Raw genomic sequence first — 21,107 nt, forward strand, 5'->3', positions numbered from 1 at the left:
GTCAAAGTACATATTTGGACAAAGTGTTGAAGAAATTCAACATGGAATCGTCTAAGAAGGGATTCTTACCGATGTCCCATGGTGTAAAGCTTAGCAAGACTCAGTGTCCTTCGACAACTGATGAGCGAAATCGGATGAGTGCGATCCCGTATGCTTCGGCAGTCGGATCCATCATGTATGCCATGATTTGTACTAGGCCTGATGTTTCCTATGCTCTAAGTGCAACAAGCAGATACCAGGCTGACCCTGGCGAAAGCCACTGGGTAGCAGTTAAAAACATCCTTAAGTACTTGAGAAGGACTAAGGACATGTTCCTAGTTTATGGAGGTGAGGATGAACTCAGTGTAAAGGGTTACACGGATGCGAGTTATCTCACCGACTCAGATGATTCTCGTTCGCAATCTGGATATGTGTTCGTGATGAACGGAGGGGCTGTGAGCTGGAAGAGTTCCAAGCAAGATACTGTGTCTGCGTCTACAACAGAGGCTGAGTATATTGCTGCCTCGGAGGCAGCAAAGGAAGCCGTTTGGATCAGGAATCTCCTGATTGATCTTGGTGTGGTTCAGGGCGCGTCCAATTCATTGGACGTATATTGTGACAACAATGGTGCTATCGCACAAGCCAAGGAACCTAGACAACACCAGAAGAACAAACATATACTCATGCGTTACCACCTCATTCGCCAGTTCGTCGAACAAGGTGATATCAAGTTATGCAAGGTACACACGGATGCAAACATTGCAGATCCGTTGACAAAGGCGCTACCACAGCCTAAGCATGAGGCGCACATGAGAGGTATGGGCATTAGATGTCTAGACATATGATGTCAAGATGATTGACTCTAGTGCAAGTGGGAGACTGTTGGGAATATGCCCTAGAGGCAATCATGTATGATGTAATTCCCAATGTATTCATAAATATTATTGAGTTGTCCTTGTTTGAACATCTGATATGTATCATTGAATATGTGATTTGATTGTGGAACTATGTATTCATGTTGTTCATACTAAATTGTCCTTAGTCATTGAGGTTGTGCTGGACACATAACCTAGACTAATGTGAAAGTTGGCTGATGACTCGGTTCCACTTGTCATGGGCATGGTGATGTCATTCCAGCTTACACGGACTCGGCTAAAGAGTTTAGCGAGTCGGACTGACCCATATTGAGATGCAACGAGTAGGTCGTCATTTGCATGTCTCAATCAATGTAATCCTTAGACCTGAGGTTATCGCACAATCCGAGTTGTGGATCACCAACTTAGGTTCTGTCAAACGTTGTTCCGTATCAGGGCAGTTATAAAGGCAGAGTTCGGGTTGACTGAGAATCAAGCTGTGTGATGTGGATAACCAAGATGGGATTTTGCCCCTCCGACTGGAGAGATATTCTCTGGGCCCTCTCGAGTGATATGATTCGGGAAGCATGGCCATGCGCGACTTGGTTAATTGTTAACCGGGTTGATCGACTAAGAGTTAGTCGGATGAATCGTATATCACAGATCGAGAAGAGAGTTGAACTATTAAAGGGATGACGATTAATCGCCTATAGTTCGACAAGGTATATCGTGAGGCAAAAAGGGACTAAGACGTATGTCACATTGGAAGGTACGTCGTCATGACTCGATGGTACTTGGGAGTCGGCACGTTCTGCTAGGAGCCGCTACCGATTGATCGATTGTGAGTCGGACTCCAATCGTGTCCAAGTCGCCATGAGCCTGTGGGGTCACACACTTAAGAGCGGGAGCAAGTATTTGGTCGGGTTGGACCCGAACTGGAATTGGGCTGACAATGCGAGTTGGACTCGCAGGGTGGATGGGACACAAGGCTTGGAGCCCACTTCCACTCGATATATAAGCAGGGGCGTGGGATGCCTAAAGGGCACGGTTTTTTCCACTCTCATGCGTTGAGAACCCTAGCCCGATTCAGTTCAACCGTCGCACCGGATCTAGCAGTCCGCCGCCGGAGCTCCTCCTCGCACGTGTGGATACCGGCAGAGGTGCTGTACGTTCAGCACTTCGACGATCGCGGGATTGGATCGGCTGGATCGGATCGAGGGACTGCACTGCATCAAGGCGCCGCATCAATAATCCGCAACTGCGCGTCTAGTGGTAATCCTCGTGGCCTTCTACCTCGGCTAGATCTTGGGAGTTCGCGTAGGAAATTTTTTTGTTTATCTCTACGCGCCCCTTCAGTTTATGCTCATTTGTTTGGAGGCGTTTACTTTCTTCGACTACTGGAGGGGATTCGACTCAAGGTGGAGATTGTTGAAAAATAATCCGAATCCGTTACCTAACTCTTTCTAGACGTAGCAGGAGCAGGATAGGTTTGGGTTTTTTTGTTGGTATACGAGTTGAACTCGTTTTCCTTGTCCTATTAGGATTGCCTTTATATTATCCTCTGAACTCGTTTTCCTTGCCTTTATATTATCCTCTGAACTCGTTTTCCTTGTGCTATTAGGACTCATGTTTATTGCCTTTATATTATCCTCATGTAGTCACATCTAAAGACGGGCTCCAACATAGCGAAGTTGAGCCTTACGTGCGTCCGTGGTTTTTTCCGTAACACCGTGTCTCGAGGAGGGAGGTGTTTTCTCTTATTTTGATTTTTTCAGTTATAAGGGCGACTCCAATTTAGGTACATTTTCTTTTGGAGAAACGTTTAGGCATACATATGACACCAAGAGGCAGCCAATGAATTGGACACATGCATAGAAAGAAGGAATCATGTACTGAGTATCTTCCTTTATCTATCGATAAAACTCCTATTCCCTACACAAAAATAAGCCTAGCATAGTACTTTTTTTTGAGAAATCCTAGCACAGTGCTAAAATTCGCAATAGGAACCAATGCCCAGGACCAGATTTGGCCCATTATATGCTCGTAGGCCCAGCAACTACCCCCGTCCATCCAAGCCGTCGGATCGGTCTAGGTCCACCTGCCTCGGTACAAAAGGAGCGCCCCGGGCGTAACCTAGGCTCAACAGGAGTATCCTTTTCCTCCAACTTCTCCGCATCTCCTTTTCAAAAGAAATAAAAAAAAATTCCGCATCTAGCAGACAGCAGAGGCGCACAGGGGGAGGAGCCCCGGATCCGACCCACATCCTCATCGATTCACCGCTCCTCCCATCTCCTCCTGGCACTCCACCGATCCCCTCCCCAACCCTGACGGGGTCCGACGCCTCTGTAGATCCATCGATCCGGCCTCCTCCGGCGAGCTCTCCTCCGTAGGCGCTCTTGAAGATCCCTTGGGGTCGGCGGCTGGTTTTGGAGACGGAGAAGGAGGGGGTGCACGCAGCACCGCATCCCGGTCACCACTCCGGCCGGCTCAAGCTCGGGGCTGGGCGAATGGGTCTTTTTTTTTCTAGCTTTGCCCTTATTTAGCTTGTTGTGTAGTTTACTGCTCTATTTATATGATATTTTTTAATAGTTGAATTGCATGCTGCTTGCCGGGTGTCCTATAGGCGGTGATGTAGGTGGCACCTAAACTGCGTACGTGTCAAAATTTCACGGTCTACGAGTTGCATGCTGCTTGCCGGGTGTCCTGTAGCCTATAGGTGGTGCTGTAGTGGCACATAAGCTGTGTACGTGTTTAAATCTACAGCGACACCTGTAGAAGGTGGAGGTGCACGTAGCACACCTGTTATTTTGTGTCGGCCGATTAACAGGTTCTCACTTTCTTCTCTTTGTTCTGCCGTATCATTGTTTTTCATTCTGAATGAAGCAAGTATCGTACGCAAGTTCGCAACCGGATAACACAGCCAGTAGCCGGTCACAACTTACACAAGGAACCGGCATAATAAACAATAAAGAGCCAAAAATAAAATGCAAACAAAAATTCTGAAAGGTAAAGACAGGCAGCGGGCTAGCAAAAGCAGCTGCCGGTTAGAAGAACACAAAAATCAGGGAACGAAAAAGAAAATTGTATCTCAGAGCAACCGGCTAGCACAGGAGAAACAAATATTTCATTTCCTACGTCCAATAAAAGATATCTCAGATTTGTCAAAATTTAGATGTATCTAAAAGATATCTCAGGTTTGCCAAAATTTAAATGTATTTAGACATGAATTAGTGTAAAGATGCATTCAAATTTGATCAAAGTTGATACATCATTTGTTGGACGAAGAGAATATAATATTTGAGGGCTACCGGATAGCACATGCTGCAGCCGGTCATACACAAAGAAGGAACCGGCTAGCACAAGAAAAACAATCGTATAATAGTTGAGGGCAACCGGCTTCTGCCGGTCATTCGCAAAGAAGGAACCGGCTACAGTGAACATAATATTTGAGGGCAACCGGCAGCAGCCAGTCACCAAGAGCAAATGAAAGGAGAAAAATGGTATGCTGAGCCGGTCACCAAAAAGCAACACCCACTATGACATGCTGAGCAGCAGCCGGTTCCATCAAATGTAAAGCGCAAAAGGATAAAAGAAAAGTAATTAGAAAAAGAAAACCCCATGCGTGGCTGGCAGAGAGTGGCCAGAAGAGGTCAAAAAAAGAGGCTCCAGGGGGGGCAGTGTACTTCGATGAATCTGATACATAGAGGTGCCCACGGGCTTTATTATAGTAGTATATGTCCATATATACGACACGAGAGAGGAGCCAGTTCACGCCGTCACAAAACCACTCAACCCACGTCTGTTCATATTCATACCCGCCATCAGTGGCGGAGCCAGCCAGCTCGAGCAGCCCGGGCAAAAGCTATACCGATCAGTATTAAAGTTAAGAAAAAACATATCTTAGTCTTCATATAACTATGCTGATTAGCATAAATTATCCAGCTAAGTCCGGGCAGCTGCCCAGGGTCGCCAGGCGGTAGCTCCGCCGGTGCCCGCCATCAGGGGTGACACCATGCCACCAAAGAAAAAACCACGCACCATTAGATACCCTTGGTTTCTCCAGCCATCGGCATCTTCCTGGTTCGATGAAGGGTCCTCGTCGCAGGGAGCTCCGGGTTCTTCTAGCCGGCAGTCAGAACGGCGCAGGCTGAAAGACGTTTGCCTTATCCTATAGTGGATCCAGATTTTTAATATTGGGTGGGACAAACACTCCGTTTTAATATTGGGTGGGAAAATATACATCACGGTTCTATTTTTCCCTAAAAATTATAATTTTTACTAAGAATAGCCCCACCTAATAACCCGACTGGGTCCGCCCCTGGTCTTATCGGCGCAGCCCGGGACGGACCGACAGACGTTTCTGCCTCCTAGGTGACCTAGTGACGGCTTCATAGGCTCCGCGGCGAGCATCCGTGTTCGCGATGCGGAGCCCATGCAGCCGCCGCCGGCCACGGCGCATGTTGGAGCGGCGCGAGAAGATGAAGACATGCTGCAGAAGGCTATCCAGGAGTCGGCAGCTGATACAGCTGCGGTGGCTGCATACAAGCAGTCACGACGCAGGAGTTCAGGAATCGCTCGCCGCGCTCGAGGAGGAGAAGAAGCCGCCGAGCAGCTGTGGCCCAAATCATAGCCGATCTCAAAAAGTAAATAAAAAACGAGGCTGCGTTGCTTGGGCCTTGGGGCCTTGGGCCGATCGGATCCCTGTGCATCGCTAGGGAGCAAAACACACGAGAGAATGGGAGACTGTTGTACTTTCTTCTATGTATCTGTAACATACCAGTTTTCGAAGTTTCAAAATCCATTTTCTAAAAATGACTACTTGAAAATTTCGTGGAATTAATCAAAACTTAATTGAAATTTTCTTGATTCTTTGGCTTTGAATTGAAGTAACACCAACAAGAATACAATTTGATTTATACTCGCTCGTTTGGTTGTTCTCTATTTAATTTGGATTCCGCATATCCCAATATGCATCTCTGAAAGTTTCTAGTATTTTTCAGGCTTTAATTCAATTTGGTATTTGATTGGATTTCGAAGCTTTATGTTTGACAAGAAAAGCTTCTTAACCTTTGGGCTGTTGAAATCTCTTATACCCCATTTCCTTTTCTCTCCTTCGTTCCCTGGCCAAGCCCATCTCTCTCTTCTTCTCCCTCTGTTTTATTTCTGCCGCAGTCCAACTCTGCTGAAGGGTCAATTCTCCCCGTGCGTGTATGTCTCTCGCTTCTCTTCCTAGTGGCTTTCAGTCTCCACAACACAGGCGCCTCTGCCGCTGAAACTACCGCCTGCAATTCTAGCCGTGCGAACCGCTGGACGCTTCTCTCGCTGCATGCACTGGCCACCTTGCTTCTGCACGCCATAGCGTTAGTTCCAACCGCAGCATCGCCAAATCCTGGAGCTATGCCGCTCGTCCTTGTCCCATTCCAGCGTTCGCTCATCTGTGTCTTCCACGAGCATCTTCAACGCATACTGTAGAGCATCAAGTCTCACTCAGTCTCACTTTCACGGTGGACACCACCGCAAGCTCAATTTCACACAGGATCGATGAGAGGCAATTGGTCGAACACCTAGAGGGCAAAAACACACGCACACACCAAGAACAGAGCAGCACAAGCAGAGATGATTTCCATCCTCCTATTCAATTGGGGTTGCCTTCCTTTGCTTCACTGAGGAGCAACTCCTTCGGCAGCCGCAGCTGAGGAGGTATACACTAGCTGCCGTAGCAGCATACACCAGGACGTGCGTTGCCGGCGCAGTCCTGTACACACACTCCCTCTCCCATCCTTGTCTGCTGACGCAAGTGCCGAGCAAGTCAAGGAGAGAACAGTGTTCAGTGCATGGCCTACACATTAATAGCCGATGCACGTAATCCCTATTACAACTGAATTAACCAGTTTGAAAAACTAATACAAGTACATGATTAGAGCTAACAATCTCTCCCTTAATCTTGTACTTGTATCTTCACTGGACGAACTCCGATCCTCTCCCTAAGTTCCAGAAACTTTATCCGAGGCAATGGCTTCGTCAGCAAATCAGCAAATTGGTCACCTGTCCTCACATGCTCCACAGCCACGCTTCCTCCCTCCACACAATCTCGAATGAAATGGTATCGAGTCTGAATGTGCTTACTGCGGTCGTGATAGACAGGATTTTTGCACAAGGAGATAGCAGATTGGTTGTCGATCTTCAGCTTCACGCAATGCATCTCCTTGTTCTGCAGCTGAGCAAGTAAGCGGCCTAGCCATACTCCTTGACAAGCTTCAGTAGCTGCAGATATATATTCTGCTTCACATGATGAAAGAGCAACCACTTTCTATTTTTGCGAGACCCAAGTGATTGGGTTGGAGCCAAGGAAGAAGATCATACCACTTGTGCTCTTCCTGTCATTTACATCTCCAGCCAAATCACTATCACAATAGCCAACAAGTCCAGAATATTCTTCTCCTCTTCTGGTATAATGACAACCAAAAGTAATGGTTCCATGGATGTACCTTAGTATATGTTTTACAGCAGCCATGTGTGATACACCAGGGTCTTCCATGAACCTACTAACAATGCCTACTGCATAAGCAAGATCAGGTCTCGTATTGATGAGATACCTCAAACTCCCAATGAGACTTCTGTACATTGTAGGATCCACTCTTTCTTCTTCCTGTGACTTGTATAGTTTCAGTCTTGGTTCCATTGGAATTGGGCTTGGATTGCACTCGCTCATTCCTCCTTCGTCAACAATTTTCTGTGCATATCCGGCCTGACAAAGTGTGATGCCATTCACCCCCTGAGATACTTCAATTCCCAGGTAATAAGAGAGCAACCCAAGGTCACTCATCTTAAACAATTCTTTCATCTGCTCTTTGAACTTTTCTATCTCAACTGTGCTTGAACCTGAAATAATTAGGTCATCCACATACACTCCAACTAGAAGCTGGTTGTCACCTGTGTTTCTCAAGTACATACCATGCTCCAATGGACACCTTGCAAAGCCAAGAGTCAACAAAGTTGCATCCAGTTTGGTATTCCATGCTCTGGGTGCTTGTTTTAAACCATAAAGTGCTTTCTGCAATTTGAGCACCTTATATTCCTTGCCAGCTTTCTCATAACCAGGAGCTTGACACACATATACTTCCTCCTACAGTTCTCCATTCAAGAATGCAGACTTCACATCCATGTGATGCACCTGCCATCCCTCTTGTGCTGCTAATGCCACCACCAGTCTCACTGATTCCATGCGTGCCACTGGAGCAAAAACTTCTTCAAAGTCTACACCATGTTTCTGCACATAACCTTTAGCAACTAATCTGGCTTTGTGCTTGACAATTGCTCCAGTTGGATCTTTCTTCACTTTATAGACCCACTTCAGCCCAATAGACTTCTTTCCAGTTGGTGGATCAATCATAACCCACGTTTGGTTGTCAATGATAGATTTCATCTCATCCATCGCCTTCCTCCAACATGCTTCCTTTTGTGCCTCAGCTAGAGTTGCTGGCTCCTCTGCACTCAACATACACTGATTGTCATCGTCAAGGTCCAGCGTACAGGGTGAGGTATTGTCAAGTAATTCCTGCATATTGCGATACCCTTGCGGTCCAACACTAGAAGATTGTTCTCCACTCTCCATTCCCACACCAGCACTCCCAGTCGTGCCTAGAATGGGCACAAGAGGGGTAGAAGGCGTGTTAGGTGCAGCAGGTTCATCATTTCCAAGAGCTGGTGCATTTTGAGCCATATCAGAAGACTGATCAGATTGTTCTATCTTCCTATGTGCTTCCCTGGTATCAACATCATATGCAGGATACACAACAGTAAATTCATTTCCTCCTCCTTGCATTTCTAGCTCAGTCACTTCAGTCCAATCCCAATGCCTTTTTTCATCGAATACAACATCACGTGATACAATCACTTTCTTAGTCATGGGATCAAACAAATGGTAGGCTTTTGTCAGTGGCTCATATCCAATTAACACAGCACGCTGGCTTCTATCATCAAGCTTTGACTGATTTGGTTTGGTGATTTTCACATAAGCAACACATCCAAAGGTGCGCAAGTGATGGATCTTTGGCTTCTTGTTGAACCAAGCCTCATATGGTGTCCTGTCTTTCACACTCTTTGTGGGAGCTCTATTCAAGATATACACAGCTGTAAGAACTGCTTCTCCCCAAAATATACCAGGCACACTCATACTCTTCAATAGACTTCTTGCCATTGAGACAACTGTCTGATTTCTACGTTCTACGACGCCATTCTGTTGTGGTGAGTATGGTGCAGTGAGAAAGTGTTTAATTCCATGCTCGTCACAATATTCATTAAAATGCATTGAATTAAACTCTCCACCTCTATCTGTCCTAAGAGATTTCAGTTCACAGTTTACTTCCTTCTCAGCTTTTTTCTTGACTTTATGAATGGCTGCCAGTGCTTGATCTTTGCTCTTCAGCAGTACTATCCACATGTACCTGCTGTAGTCATCAATGACAAGCAAGGAGTATCGATTTCCTGCAGGTGTTGGAGGTGTTACAGGCCCACACAGATCAGCATGCAGTAGTGCTAGCGGTTGCTCTGCCCTGAAAGTAGCAGTTCCAGGAAAAGATTTCCTTCTCTGCTTTCCAATCAGACAACCATCACAGATTTGTTCTATGTGATCTATCTGAGGTAGTCCTACTACCATATTCTTTCTGGCAAGCTCCCAATGCATCAAAATTTAAGTGCCCATACCTTGCATGCAAGATCCAAGCAGCATCCCATGTATTTGCCATCAAACATATTGGCCTTGTCAAGCTGAGATCAAGAATATACAATCTGTTACGTGCTCTTTTCACCCTTGCCAACAATCTTCTTCCAGGGTCATACAACAGGAGATAATCATCTTCAATGACTATCTTGCAACCTTTTTCAGACAGCTGACCAATGCTGATTATGCTGCTCTTTAGTGATGGGATGTAATACACATTTGTTAGTTCTCTGTGTTCACCATTTTTGCACTGGAACAAAATAGTTCCTCGTCCCAAAATTGCCACAGTTGAGCCATCTCCAAACTTCACTTTCCCTTTCACTGTTTCATCAATGTCACTGAATTTCTCCTTGACCCCTGTCATATGATTAGTGGCTCCAGTGTTAAGTACCACATGCCACGATCGTAATTCTCTGCATTTCTAGCCTTCAGCTGAACCTTCTCTTCATTCAGAAATACTTCACCATCAACAGTCTCTGAACTCTGCATCAACTCACATGTTTGCACCATGAGCAATGCAGGTTCTTCATCTCCATTTTCCTTCTCGGCAACCATGGCTCGTTCCTTCCTGGGCTTTTTACACTCTTTCTTAAAGTGCCCTTTCTTGCCACAATTGTGACATCTCACCTTCTTCTGCTTGTTCAGTACTCTGCTTTGCACTAGCAGCACCACTTCTTGAGCTCCCTACCTTTGCCCAGTTCCCAGTACCCTCTACATTTTTCCTTTTATTTCCAGTAAAGTTTTCCCACTGAGACCTAGATAGCGTGAGATGCTCACCATCTTTGGGGTTGCCGAAGCGTTGACGTACTCGCTCGTCGTGCGCCTTGTACCGGCCGACGAGATCTTCAACGGTGAGAGTGTTTAATGGCACACACTGCTCAATCGAGGTCACGATCTGCATGTAGTGTGCCGGAGCCGCCTGAAGAAACTTCTGGACCACACGCAGCTCTGACAGAGTGTCACCGAGCGCACGGATCCCTGCCACCAACGCCGAGATTCTGCTCGCGAAGTCATCCACTGACTCCGTGTCACCCATCTGCAGCTCTTCAAAATCCTTGCGCAGGGACTGAAGGCTTGCTTCCCGTACTCGGTCGTGCCCGACGTGCGACGTCTTGATGGCGTCCCAAGCGGCCTTTGCGGTGTCACGGCCAGCGAGAGACGACATCACGGTGTCGGGCACGGCGGAGTAGATCGCGAACAGTGCCTCACGGTCCATATCGAAGTCGACGTATGTCCTCTGCGTCGCCTCCCACACGTGCGCGGACTGCATCGCCACTCGCATCTTCATGGACTAGATGGTGTAGTTCGTGCGCGTCAGCTGCGGCCACGCAATCGGGAGGTGCGACCGCTGCGACGGCGCCGGACTCGCCAAGGTCGTCAATGGCAGAGCGGACTTGGAATCGCTCGTACCATCGACGTCCAACTCCTTTAGCTTTTCCGCCATCTCCTTCATCTCCTCCTCCAGTTTCAAACGCTGCTGCTGCTTCAATTTCTTCTCTGCCTCCGCCTGCTCCTCTGGCGTCGGCGTGGCCGGCATCACCACTCCTTACGCCTCCAAACGTCAGCTCTGATGCCAATTGTAGAGCATCAAGTCTCACTCAGTCTCACTTTCACGGTGGACACCACGGCAAGCTCGATTTCACACAGGATCGATGAGAGGCAATTGGTCGAACACCTAGAGGGCAAAAACACACGCACACACCAAGAACAGAGCAGCACAAGCAGAGATGATTTCCAGCCCCCCCTATTCAATTGGGGTTGCCTTCCTTTGCTTCACTGAGGAGCAACTCCTCCGGCAGCCGCAGCTGAGGAGGTATACACCAGCTGCCGTAGCAGCATACACCAGGACGTGCGTTGCCGGCGCAGTCCTGTACCCACACTCCCTCTCCCATCCTTGTCTGCTGACGCAAGTGCCGAGCAAGTCAAGGAGAGAACAGTGTTCAGTGCATGGCCTACACATTAATAGCCGATGCACGTAATCCCTATTACAACTGAATTAACCAAAGTCTGAAAAACTAATACAAGTACATGATTAGAGCTAACACATACAGCCCCGCCACCATGTCCCTGCCTGTGCCTCACTGCCCACCAACCACCATTGTTGCTGAAATTCCTACGAACCAAGCACTAAACACCAAACCCTCATGCAAGGAGCAATGACTGATCTCGGGGATTCGATTCAGATGATCGTCTACTCAATCTGTCAATCACACCCGATCAATTTCGTGTTTCAATTCGACTCTCCAGAACTGCCTCTCAAGATCACGATTCACTTGGTAAGTCGCTGTTCAATCTCTTGCGTCCCCAAGTCTATATTCATCTCATCTACCCGCTTGACAAGTTTTTGCATCTATCCGGTGTCGTTGGCCACTGTCGCCTTGCCATGATCACCGCTGGATGATTCCGACGAACCGAAGCACTGCTGGACAGACCCTCACACCAGGAGTATAGCCATCACGTTCTGAATCCAACGCCCCAACCTACAGCCCGAACCGTCGATTGTACACGTCGAATTTCTGCCATCTTCATCAACCTTCGACAAGCATTTGCCAACGATCGCGATGTCTGTGTTGAGTCTCCATCCAATCCCTGCAACCTATAGACTGTACTGTACATCCTATATATATATGGCCGCCTGCCCAATTCTTCGTATTGGCCACGCATTCATCATTCCATGTCAATCCTGATCGACATGACCATTCTATCTCCTTCTTATATCATGTTCCTCTAAAATTATTCCATGTCACAGTGTGTCACTCTTCTCTGTCAGTCTGAACAGAAAACGAATCACCAATCCATTCACCATAGCTCCGACACCATCAATGTCATTCCGTCGATGATCGACATCGCCATAGTCTCCTATGTTCTGTCCACAATCTAGCTTTGACCTGAACATACAGAAGTTTCCTTTGGACCTTAGAAAGCCTCTGGTGGGATCGGATTCTAAATCCAATGGGTAGAAGTTAAACTAGGTTTAACCGATGCAATTCAGGCCACACTCAAATAGTGTTGTTACATTTGTACATGTCTTGTTTGCTGTAGTTTCTATACATGCGTAGGATCTGTTGGTGAAGTTAATATAATTTTATCACATGCCTGATTGTGTATTAGATATTTAAAGTGTCATATATTTCTTGTTTTAATTGTATGTTCGTATGCCATGATCTTTGTTATATTTTTATAGAAAGGATATGCATGTGCTAATTCATTATAGTTTGTATTACATAGAGTGCTTTATAGTATATTTTCTTTGCCATTTGTCACTAGCTTAGTATGGTGCTCTTATCCATGGATAGCCTCTTGCTAGCTAGCTAGTGATACATGTTAGTTGCTGCTTGTACTTGTTTACACTAATATAAGGGTACTCTTTCCATGTTCAATAGCTTGATGTATTTCTTAATGCATGAATGGTCTATATGTTTATATTCATATTTCACATTATACCTTATGGTCACTAGAAGCTAGGTGCATTCTAGATTGCTTTATTCTTGTGTATTATTCTCACATGACAACATTGTTTGTTGTGGCTTCCATCATGTAGATGATTGCTTGCAAATGCCTATGTTGTATGGCTGCATATAATTAAGATGCATCTGTTAATTGTTATTATGCTCATACCATTAGTATAGATTATATGCTTTGTTTAACTACTATAGAATCAGGTGTGACATGATTTATCCATAGTTTATTTTTGTATGAATGTTTAATTGATTACCTCTGGAATCATGCTTTGTACTCAACCTTGTCTTGAATTAAACCAAGATCTGTTTTTATATCTTTATCATGTGTAGAGAGCAATCTTAGTTTTGTTATTCTCTCAGTTATGCTGCAGCATGCGAGCTAGTATATATATTATGCTCATTGCTTTTGTCACTAGTACGATAGGAGTTGTTGATATAATTGCAAATTATCATGATAATGGATGTTGCATTGTCCCGGAGTGCATTTACGTATATGCTTGATCTATTTTTGGTTAGTAGCTAGCAGCGTAGTTTATAGTATTAGTACTCCCTCCGTTACATAATTCTTGTCTCAAATTTGCCAAAAATGGATGTATCTATTCTTAAAAAGCGTCTAGATACATGTAATATTTCGACAAGAATTATGGAACGGAGGTAGTATTTATTATTATTGTACTAAAGGGTATGGCCAATCAGATATTCCTTCGTTTCGGGTATATAATTATCCTTCTTAGAATCTGTCCCAAAACAACCAATCCTACCCAAGTTGTTCCTATCATTTCCAAACCTATCTCGGCCTCGTTGTCTATTCGTATTTGTATTTTATTTGGCATCATTGCTTTTGTATTTATTTTGTTTGTTTTTGTTATCGTTACGGCGAATAGAGAGTGACGAGGTGGAACAACAACAAAAAGGTTGAAGAAGAAGATTCATCAACGGAGGCATGCCCCCCCCCCCCCCCTCTCTTTGAACATATTTCACCTATGTTTTCAAATGGGCATTAGTTAGTTAATTTTATTGTTTTATAAACCTGCATGCTATTTTATTTCTATAGCCAACGTGTCGATTGACACTATCATGATGCCATAATCTGCTTGTCGCCTTTCTCCTAATACCTGGAATAGTTTATTTAGTATTCTTGCACAAAGTAGAATTGCTTAGCCTTGCTTAATAATTTAGTTCACATTGTTTCGAGTGTATCCATCAAGTGTGAGTTATTCTTTTAAAACTTAATTATTGTGAGCATGTTGGATGCTGAGTGTGGTTGGACTTGTGCGACAAGTGCCGATGGTGTGTTTTAAAACTATTCTGGTGAACTTACCAAGGGTATGGCGGCATCGGATTGTTGGTGGAATGGGTTGGAGTCCCTCGAGTTTGTGGTTGCCGTTGTACCCTATAAGGGAAAATGCCTGATTTCTGCTTACTTCACCATACAAGTGCAACCACATGCCTAAATGGGTAAGGTGTACCAACTAGGTCAGCGTGAATTGGTGGCATCTCGGCCAAGTGGTGGATTGGGTCTCGTGGAGACTTGAGGGACTTGCTATCCTTGGCGGCTGCGGCCGTTGTTTGGTGCAAGAGGGGCCTTTAGCAGGTGGACGTACACACATCCGACTGGGAAACCTTAGCGGGCTGAGACAATACCAAGGATCGTTGATTGAAAGGTCACGTAATCGACGCCATTGCTACTCAGGCCAAAGGACAACAAAGGGGTAACACGTCGATTTCATGTGAGTCCAGTGTACAAACTCTGCAGAGTCAAAACTATTCGAATAGCTGTGCCGCGGTTAATGGACGAGTGAAGTGGCACTTTGGGTCATCTACCTATCATCTCTCTATTTCTTGGTGTTGGTGTGTGAGTGTGTTGGATCGACGAGGTCGATTGTGCCGCCGGGTCATGAGGATCCCGCCGCTTATCCGGTGTCGTTGTTGAACGTCATTGAATTGATACCATACAAAACTTGTTTTGGTGTAAAACCGCTTTCATCAAAAATATGGTTGTATTTCAAATAAAATCGCTTTTATGCAAAATAACCATATATCCTTCCTTTGAAGCCATACATGTAGTTATTTAGGTTTCTTGAGGGGGCACGCTGAGTACGTAATGTACTCATCGCATTGCATTTTTTTTTATATTCAGAGTTCTATGAAGATGAGGATGCCGACTACAACTACTAGGAGGATCCCGGCGTGAGGTCACGTGGACTACCTCGACTGCCTGTGGCTGAGATGGAGTCTCTACGCATTTTATTTCCGCTGATTTCTGATTGTATAATGTCACGAGTCATTGCACTTTGTATGTCTTTTGGTATATTAATAATAAAGTTTATTTTATCTTTAGTTTGTTGTGCAATGGTACTCATTTTGTATGTGTTCATCAGCTTGATCATGGACTGATGAAGTTAAACACATTGAGGGTCTGGAAGTTAATTCCGGGTTCCTCATAGAATCAATAAAGCCAGATGTTCTTGGAAGATGGAGGTGGTTCAGGATGTGTTGTCGGCCGAGGCTTATGCTCTCCGGGTTGGCCTGGAGCTTGTGACGCTCACAGGATGCCACAGCATTGCTGTATGCTCCGATAACATGGATGTCATCCAAGCTATGAATGAGGATGGGCAGAGTTATACTACGGCTGCTGCTATTCTTGATGATTGTGCCAGTTTGGCATCCGACTTCATGAAGATCTCTTTCAGTCATTGCCCCCAGGAAGCAAACAAAGTGGCTCACGAGTTAGTGGTTCTAGCGAAGTCTACACCGCCCTTCACCTGGTTTCATAATCCCCTCCTTGCATTGTACCTCTCTTACTTAAAGATGTAACTTTGATTATCAATGAATAAAGAGGTGCTTTGCTGTAAAAAAAAAGCCAGATGTTCTCAAAAAAAAGAAGATAATGGGAGATGATCTTGCAGATTTTGAGCTTTGTGTCCTGACAAATCCGTTCATATGTATTTGATGAGTTATTGTCAGTCTGTTATGATTCTTTTGTTCATATTATAGTCTTATATGGCTCTGGATTCTTTTTGTGTTCTGGCGAAGATCTTTTAAGGTATCATTACCGGCACAAGTACGTTGAACGTCATGGCTTCCCATCTCTTTGGATGGACGGCTCAAGGGGACTTTTTTAAGCCTTTAAAGGTAGTCAACTTTTTTAATAACAATCTTTTTATTGCCGTTCGAGTTTAATAACAATCTTTTTACTGAAGCATCGACAATATTTCGTGTTGCAAAGATTGAAAGATTTATATCATGTAAAAGATGTCTTCAAGAGATCTCATTGTAATTCTTAGTTACATGAGTTACTTTTTAATTTCTTTGGTCTATGATTACAAACATTATACCTATCACGAGTATGGAGTTTGAATAAAGTTACAGGTTATTCAAAAAAAGAGAGAGTGGGAGATCGATCCTGTCCCGGGCGTTGCGCTTTGCGTCCCTGCAAATTTGTATGAACCGAAACATCCTCATTGATGGCAAAGGAAAATAGCCTTGAGAAAAGCTAGCTCTAATTCCTCATCATAAAACCATAAATCCTTCCAAGCCCGCTCTAATGGATACAATAAGGATCATCTCAAAAATTCCTCATGAAACCATAAATCCTTCCAAGCTTGCTCTAAATCCTGATGAAAAGCTTGCTCTAACTCCTAATGAAGCTTGCTCTAATTCCTCATGAAACCATAAATCCTTCCAAGCTTGCTCTAACTCCTGATGAAAAGCTTGCTCTAATTCCTCATCAAACCATAAATCCATCCAAGCTTACCCATGGAATATCCTCCTTATTGTAGAATTTGTTGAAGTGTTTGAGCAAAAGAGCTTGATTCCAAAGCTTTAAAATAACAATGCCAAGGCCTCCTTTATCTTCAGGACAACACACTTTATCCCAGGCAGCAAGAGAATTATTAGTAGATTCCCCATTGAGCGAACGTTTGCTCCATAAACAGCGGCGGCAAATTTTCTCAATGTGAGCAATGATTCTACCCGGTAGCTGCGTAGTGCACATAGTATATGTGGGCTGTGAAGATAAGAAAACATAAATGATGGTGAGTTTGCCGCCATAAGAAAAGCATTGCTGAAGTGTAATAGTTGCCATGAAAAATGATGAACTTGAAATTTGATAATTGTTCAAAAAAATCCTTCACAAAATGACCTATCAGGTATAGACGTTTATGACTTTCAATCCAAATGGCCAAAGCCATTGTAATTTCTATGCCATAGTTCATACTAATGTTTCATTTTTGGCACGGAGGCGTATCTTGCCATGACAAACAATATTTCTGAAGAGGTTGTACAACTTTTAGTTAAAAAGTACTCACTCCGATCCATAATAAATGTCTTGAACTTGGTACAAAGTTGTACTAGATTTGCACTAAATCCATGACACTTATTATGGATCAGAGGGAGTATTTTTTTTCCATTTTGTAAATGCAAAAATTGTGTGTTTTGTGAAGCAAATACAAGTAATATGATTTAAAATGGCACATATCCAATTTTCACATATAGTAGAACATATTTTAGACCGACTGAGCCATTGAGTTAGGTTAAAATTATAGAAGAGACATGACAAACACAAGCAACTAAAGAAAATTTTAGACCCATTATTTTCACATTTTGCCCACCACTAATAGACTAGCGGCTGAAAAGCCTAAGAAACACATGGTCCCTGTACTCACTTGTGATTGTTGGAGGAGAAGTAGTGTGGATCCTTGACGTGGCCGGCCCGCTAGATCCATCCCATCTCTCTCTCCTTTTATCTCCCGACCCCCCTCTTGTATGGAGACATCGACATGGATGCCCCTTCATTCCCTGCCGCCACCTGTCGCCCCGAGCCGTCCGCTCCCCGCCGCCGGCTCCCAGTCCACCACGAAGTTAGGCCAGAACCTTGGAGGTCGGCGCCATTGAGAGCATCTCCACTTGTCCCCCCTAAAGGCCCCCAAAGGCCAAATGGGGGCACCGACGCCGAAAAACCCACCCAGCCACGCCCCCCATTTTGCTTTTTCAGCCGGCGCGGCCCAACTTCACATCCGGCGCCCCCAGACCGAACCCAACCCTCGGGGGGGGGGGGGGTGTCGAGGGCACCGGCTCGGGCGCAAAACCTTGCGGGCCAGCACTCTCAACGGCACAAACCAAAAACATACCCCATTTTCCCCTCTTCGTCGGCTTTGGTGAATTCCACCCCCGAATCGCCGCCGGAACCACCCCTCTCATCGGCGACGGTATGCAGTCGATAGAAAAAACCCTACTACCGCATAGATCTTCCTTTGCCATCGCAGTTCCATTTTCGCCGTCCGCCGCCAGCCAGTTCCACCACCGAGTCGGTGCCCACCCCGCAGCCACCTTGCTCGCAAGGTGTTCGACGATTTGCCAAGGCCATGGATTCGGACAACGAAGAGATGCTCGCCGTGCTTTTTGATGAGGAAGTCGCCACTGCTGATGATACTGCCTCCGGTGGCGAAGAGGAGCATGAACTCATCGTCTCGTCGCTTCTTGGTCTCATCGCCCAAGATGCACAGCGGCTGGGAAGGGGAGGATCGAGGAAGGCGACGCAAAGGATGGAAGGCTACTACATGCTGTACGCCGACTACTTCGCCGATGATCCATTGCACAGCTATGTTGTCTTTCGGCACCATTTCAGAATGTCTCGGAAGCTCTTTTTGAAGATCGTCGAGTACCTCCGGGAGTACGACGATTACTTCAAATTGAAGAGTGACGCCGTCGGCACACTTGGTTTCACAACAATTTAGAAATGCATGGTATCCCTCCGGTTGCTTGCTTATGGAATTCATGCCGATACACAGGACGACTACCTCCGCATGGCTGAATCCACGGCCATCAACTGCATGTACAGGTTCTGTACGGCAACTGTGGCGGTGTTTGGAGATCAGTACTTGAGAACACCCACTGCAGAAGACCAAGCTCAGATCCTAGCACAAAATGCAGAAAGAGGATTCCCTGGTATGCTTGGCAGCATCGACTGTATGCATTGGTCATGCAAGAACTGTCCATTTGCACACCAGGGCATGTATAAAAGCCACAAAGGATCATATAGTGTGGTCCTTGAGGCAGTGGCCGATCAGATCTGTGGATTTGGCATGCCTTCTTCGGTATGGCAGGATCGCATAATGACATCAATGTGCTGCGCAACGCTCGAATGTGTTTGCCAAGCTCGTTGAAGGCACTACTCCTCCGGTGAACTATGAATGAATGGCCATGTGTACAACATGGGATACTACCTAGCAGATGGCATCTATCCAAGATGGTCGACCTTTGTGAAGACAATCTCAAACGCACCCGCAGGAGGAGCAAGATCTTGGTTTGCGACACGACAGGAAGCATGCAGGAAGGATGTCGAGCGGGCATTTGGTGTGTTGCAGGCTCGAATTGCCATCGTCCGGTACCCTGCTCTCACCTGGTCAAAAGATCAGATGTGGGAGGTCATGACTACCTGTGTGATCATGCACAATATGATCATTGAGAGTGAAGCGATCCCCCTTCACCAAGGGTTCGATCTCTGTGCTTACTTGTGCTAGTCCCTGGATCGACTCACTAGCACACACAGTTCAAGATGTAATACCAAGATACAAAGGTCAAAAGTACTTTATTACATCGTATCATCCAGAACTTAAATTGTACTTACAAACTTGCATGACCTCCTAGGCCAGCATAAACAAATAATGTTCAAAACCATGATAACAATGTATCATGAAGCTGCAGCGGAAAGGTAGAGCAAAAGGGCCTCATCTACTCCCAAAGGAGAGAGCATGTTGGAATGTAAGCACATGACCCAAAGAAATATCGACGAACCTCACTCTTCGTCAGTTTCACCTGCATTATTAATTGCAGCCACTACGTGGTTAATACATTTGAATGTATTGGCAAGCTCACTAGAGTTATAAAGGACCTATCAAGTACATGCATAGTTTGCTAAGTGGGGTTTGGCTACTTTGCATAAAAGCATCATTATTCAAATCCTATCATTTTTAGACAAATAGTTTTGAATTCTATTGGACACAGGGTAGAAACACCCATGCTCCTATTAACCTAGGCACATTGAGTAGAAACATCAATGCTCCTACCCAGTTCAAACCATTCATTTTATTAGGAAATTGGAATGAGTGAGACCTTCCTTACAACTCCAATATCTAGTTGCTCATAATTGTCCGTAACCGGGGACACGGCTAAGTACTTAGTTTGACACTCTCGAGAGGTGGTACACTTTACCCACAAGAATTCAACGTGTTAATCCCTTGCTGTCCTCCGGGTGGAGTAGCAACGGCACTGACTTCAAGAATTTTCAGAACATGTTCACCCAAACCACCTGAGGGACCCGCGCTCCCACCTACACAACTACCTCAGTACAATCTCTCGAATCTGGGTAAACATTTCTTACTCCATCCAGGCAGAGCCCATATTACCATGTGGTTGTACTGGAAGCTACTAAACAGGAAACTAGTCCAGTCTCTGGTTATCCCGGGTGGCATCCCACATTGTGACGAAGGTGCTCCCCAAATCCACGGAAGAGACGTCCATGGACGATCCATTCCTGAATCCACAGGAACTCGACTCAGAGGGACCCATAGAAATGGACCTAACGTCACGACATCCGAATACTCAAAGAAGCCCACCCAGGACGGTTCATTGAATTACTTGTTTTGCCATACACTAGGAAAACTATATTTGTAATTCAATAGTATCACATTGTAATAATACTACCCTCGTATATTATCATAGCATAGCATTTTACTACTACGATGGCAATTGGTGGTGAAGGTCATGACAAAGGTATCCTATACTACTAGGACAGGTCATAGCTAGTATAGATACAATAATAATCTTAACAATGCAACTAATAAAATCTAGTGCATAATAAAATAATGGGTAAATGGTCAAAGTGAACTTGCCTTGATAATAGTTGGTATTCAGACACTCTTCACAGTCACACAGTTCGCTCTCCGACAAAACTATACAATCAAGCAAACATACACATACATAAACACACCATACAAGCAAAAGAATATGTATGTCATGATGCAATGCAAAACATGTGACATGAGTTTGGTTTCTTTTATTTGGGTGATCTACTGATCCATTGCCTTG

The 21,107-nt window shown here is 45.1% G+C and overlaps 1 protein-coding gene across 1 annotated transcript in view; it reads left to right on the forward strand.

Moving 5' to 3' along the window:
• The window catches only part of LOC106865951 (retrovirus-related Pol polyprotein from transposon TNT 1-94), a 29,038-nt gene extending 13,726 nt beyond the window's left edge, over window positions 1-15,312 (forward strand). The window contains exon 4 of the mRNA XM_014898107.2: window positions 15,157-15,312. Coding sequence (XP_014753593.2) covers window positions 15,157-15,210 — 54 coding nt within the window. The 3' untranslated portion in view covers window positions 15,211-15,312. The remainder of the gene's footprint in view (window positions 1-15,156) is intronic.
• Window positions 15,313-21,107: the final 5,795 nt, after the last annotated feature.

Source organism: Brachypodium distachyon, chromosome 2 (assembly GCF_000005505.3).
Source record: "Brachypodium distachyon strain Bd21 chromosome 2, Brachypodium_distachyon_v3.0, whole genome shotgun sequence".
Taxonomy (NCBI): Eukaryota; Viridiplantae; Streptophyta; class Magnoliopsida; order Poales; family Poaceae; genus Brachypodium; species Brachypodium distachyon.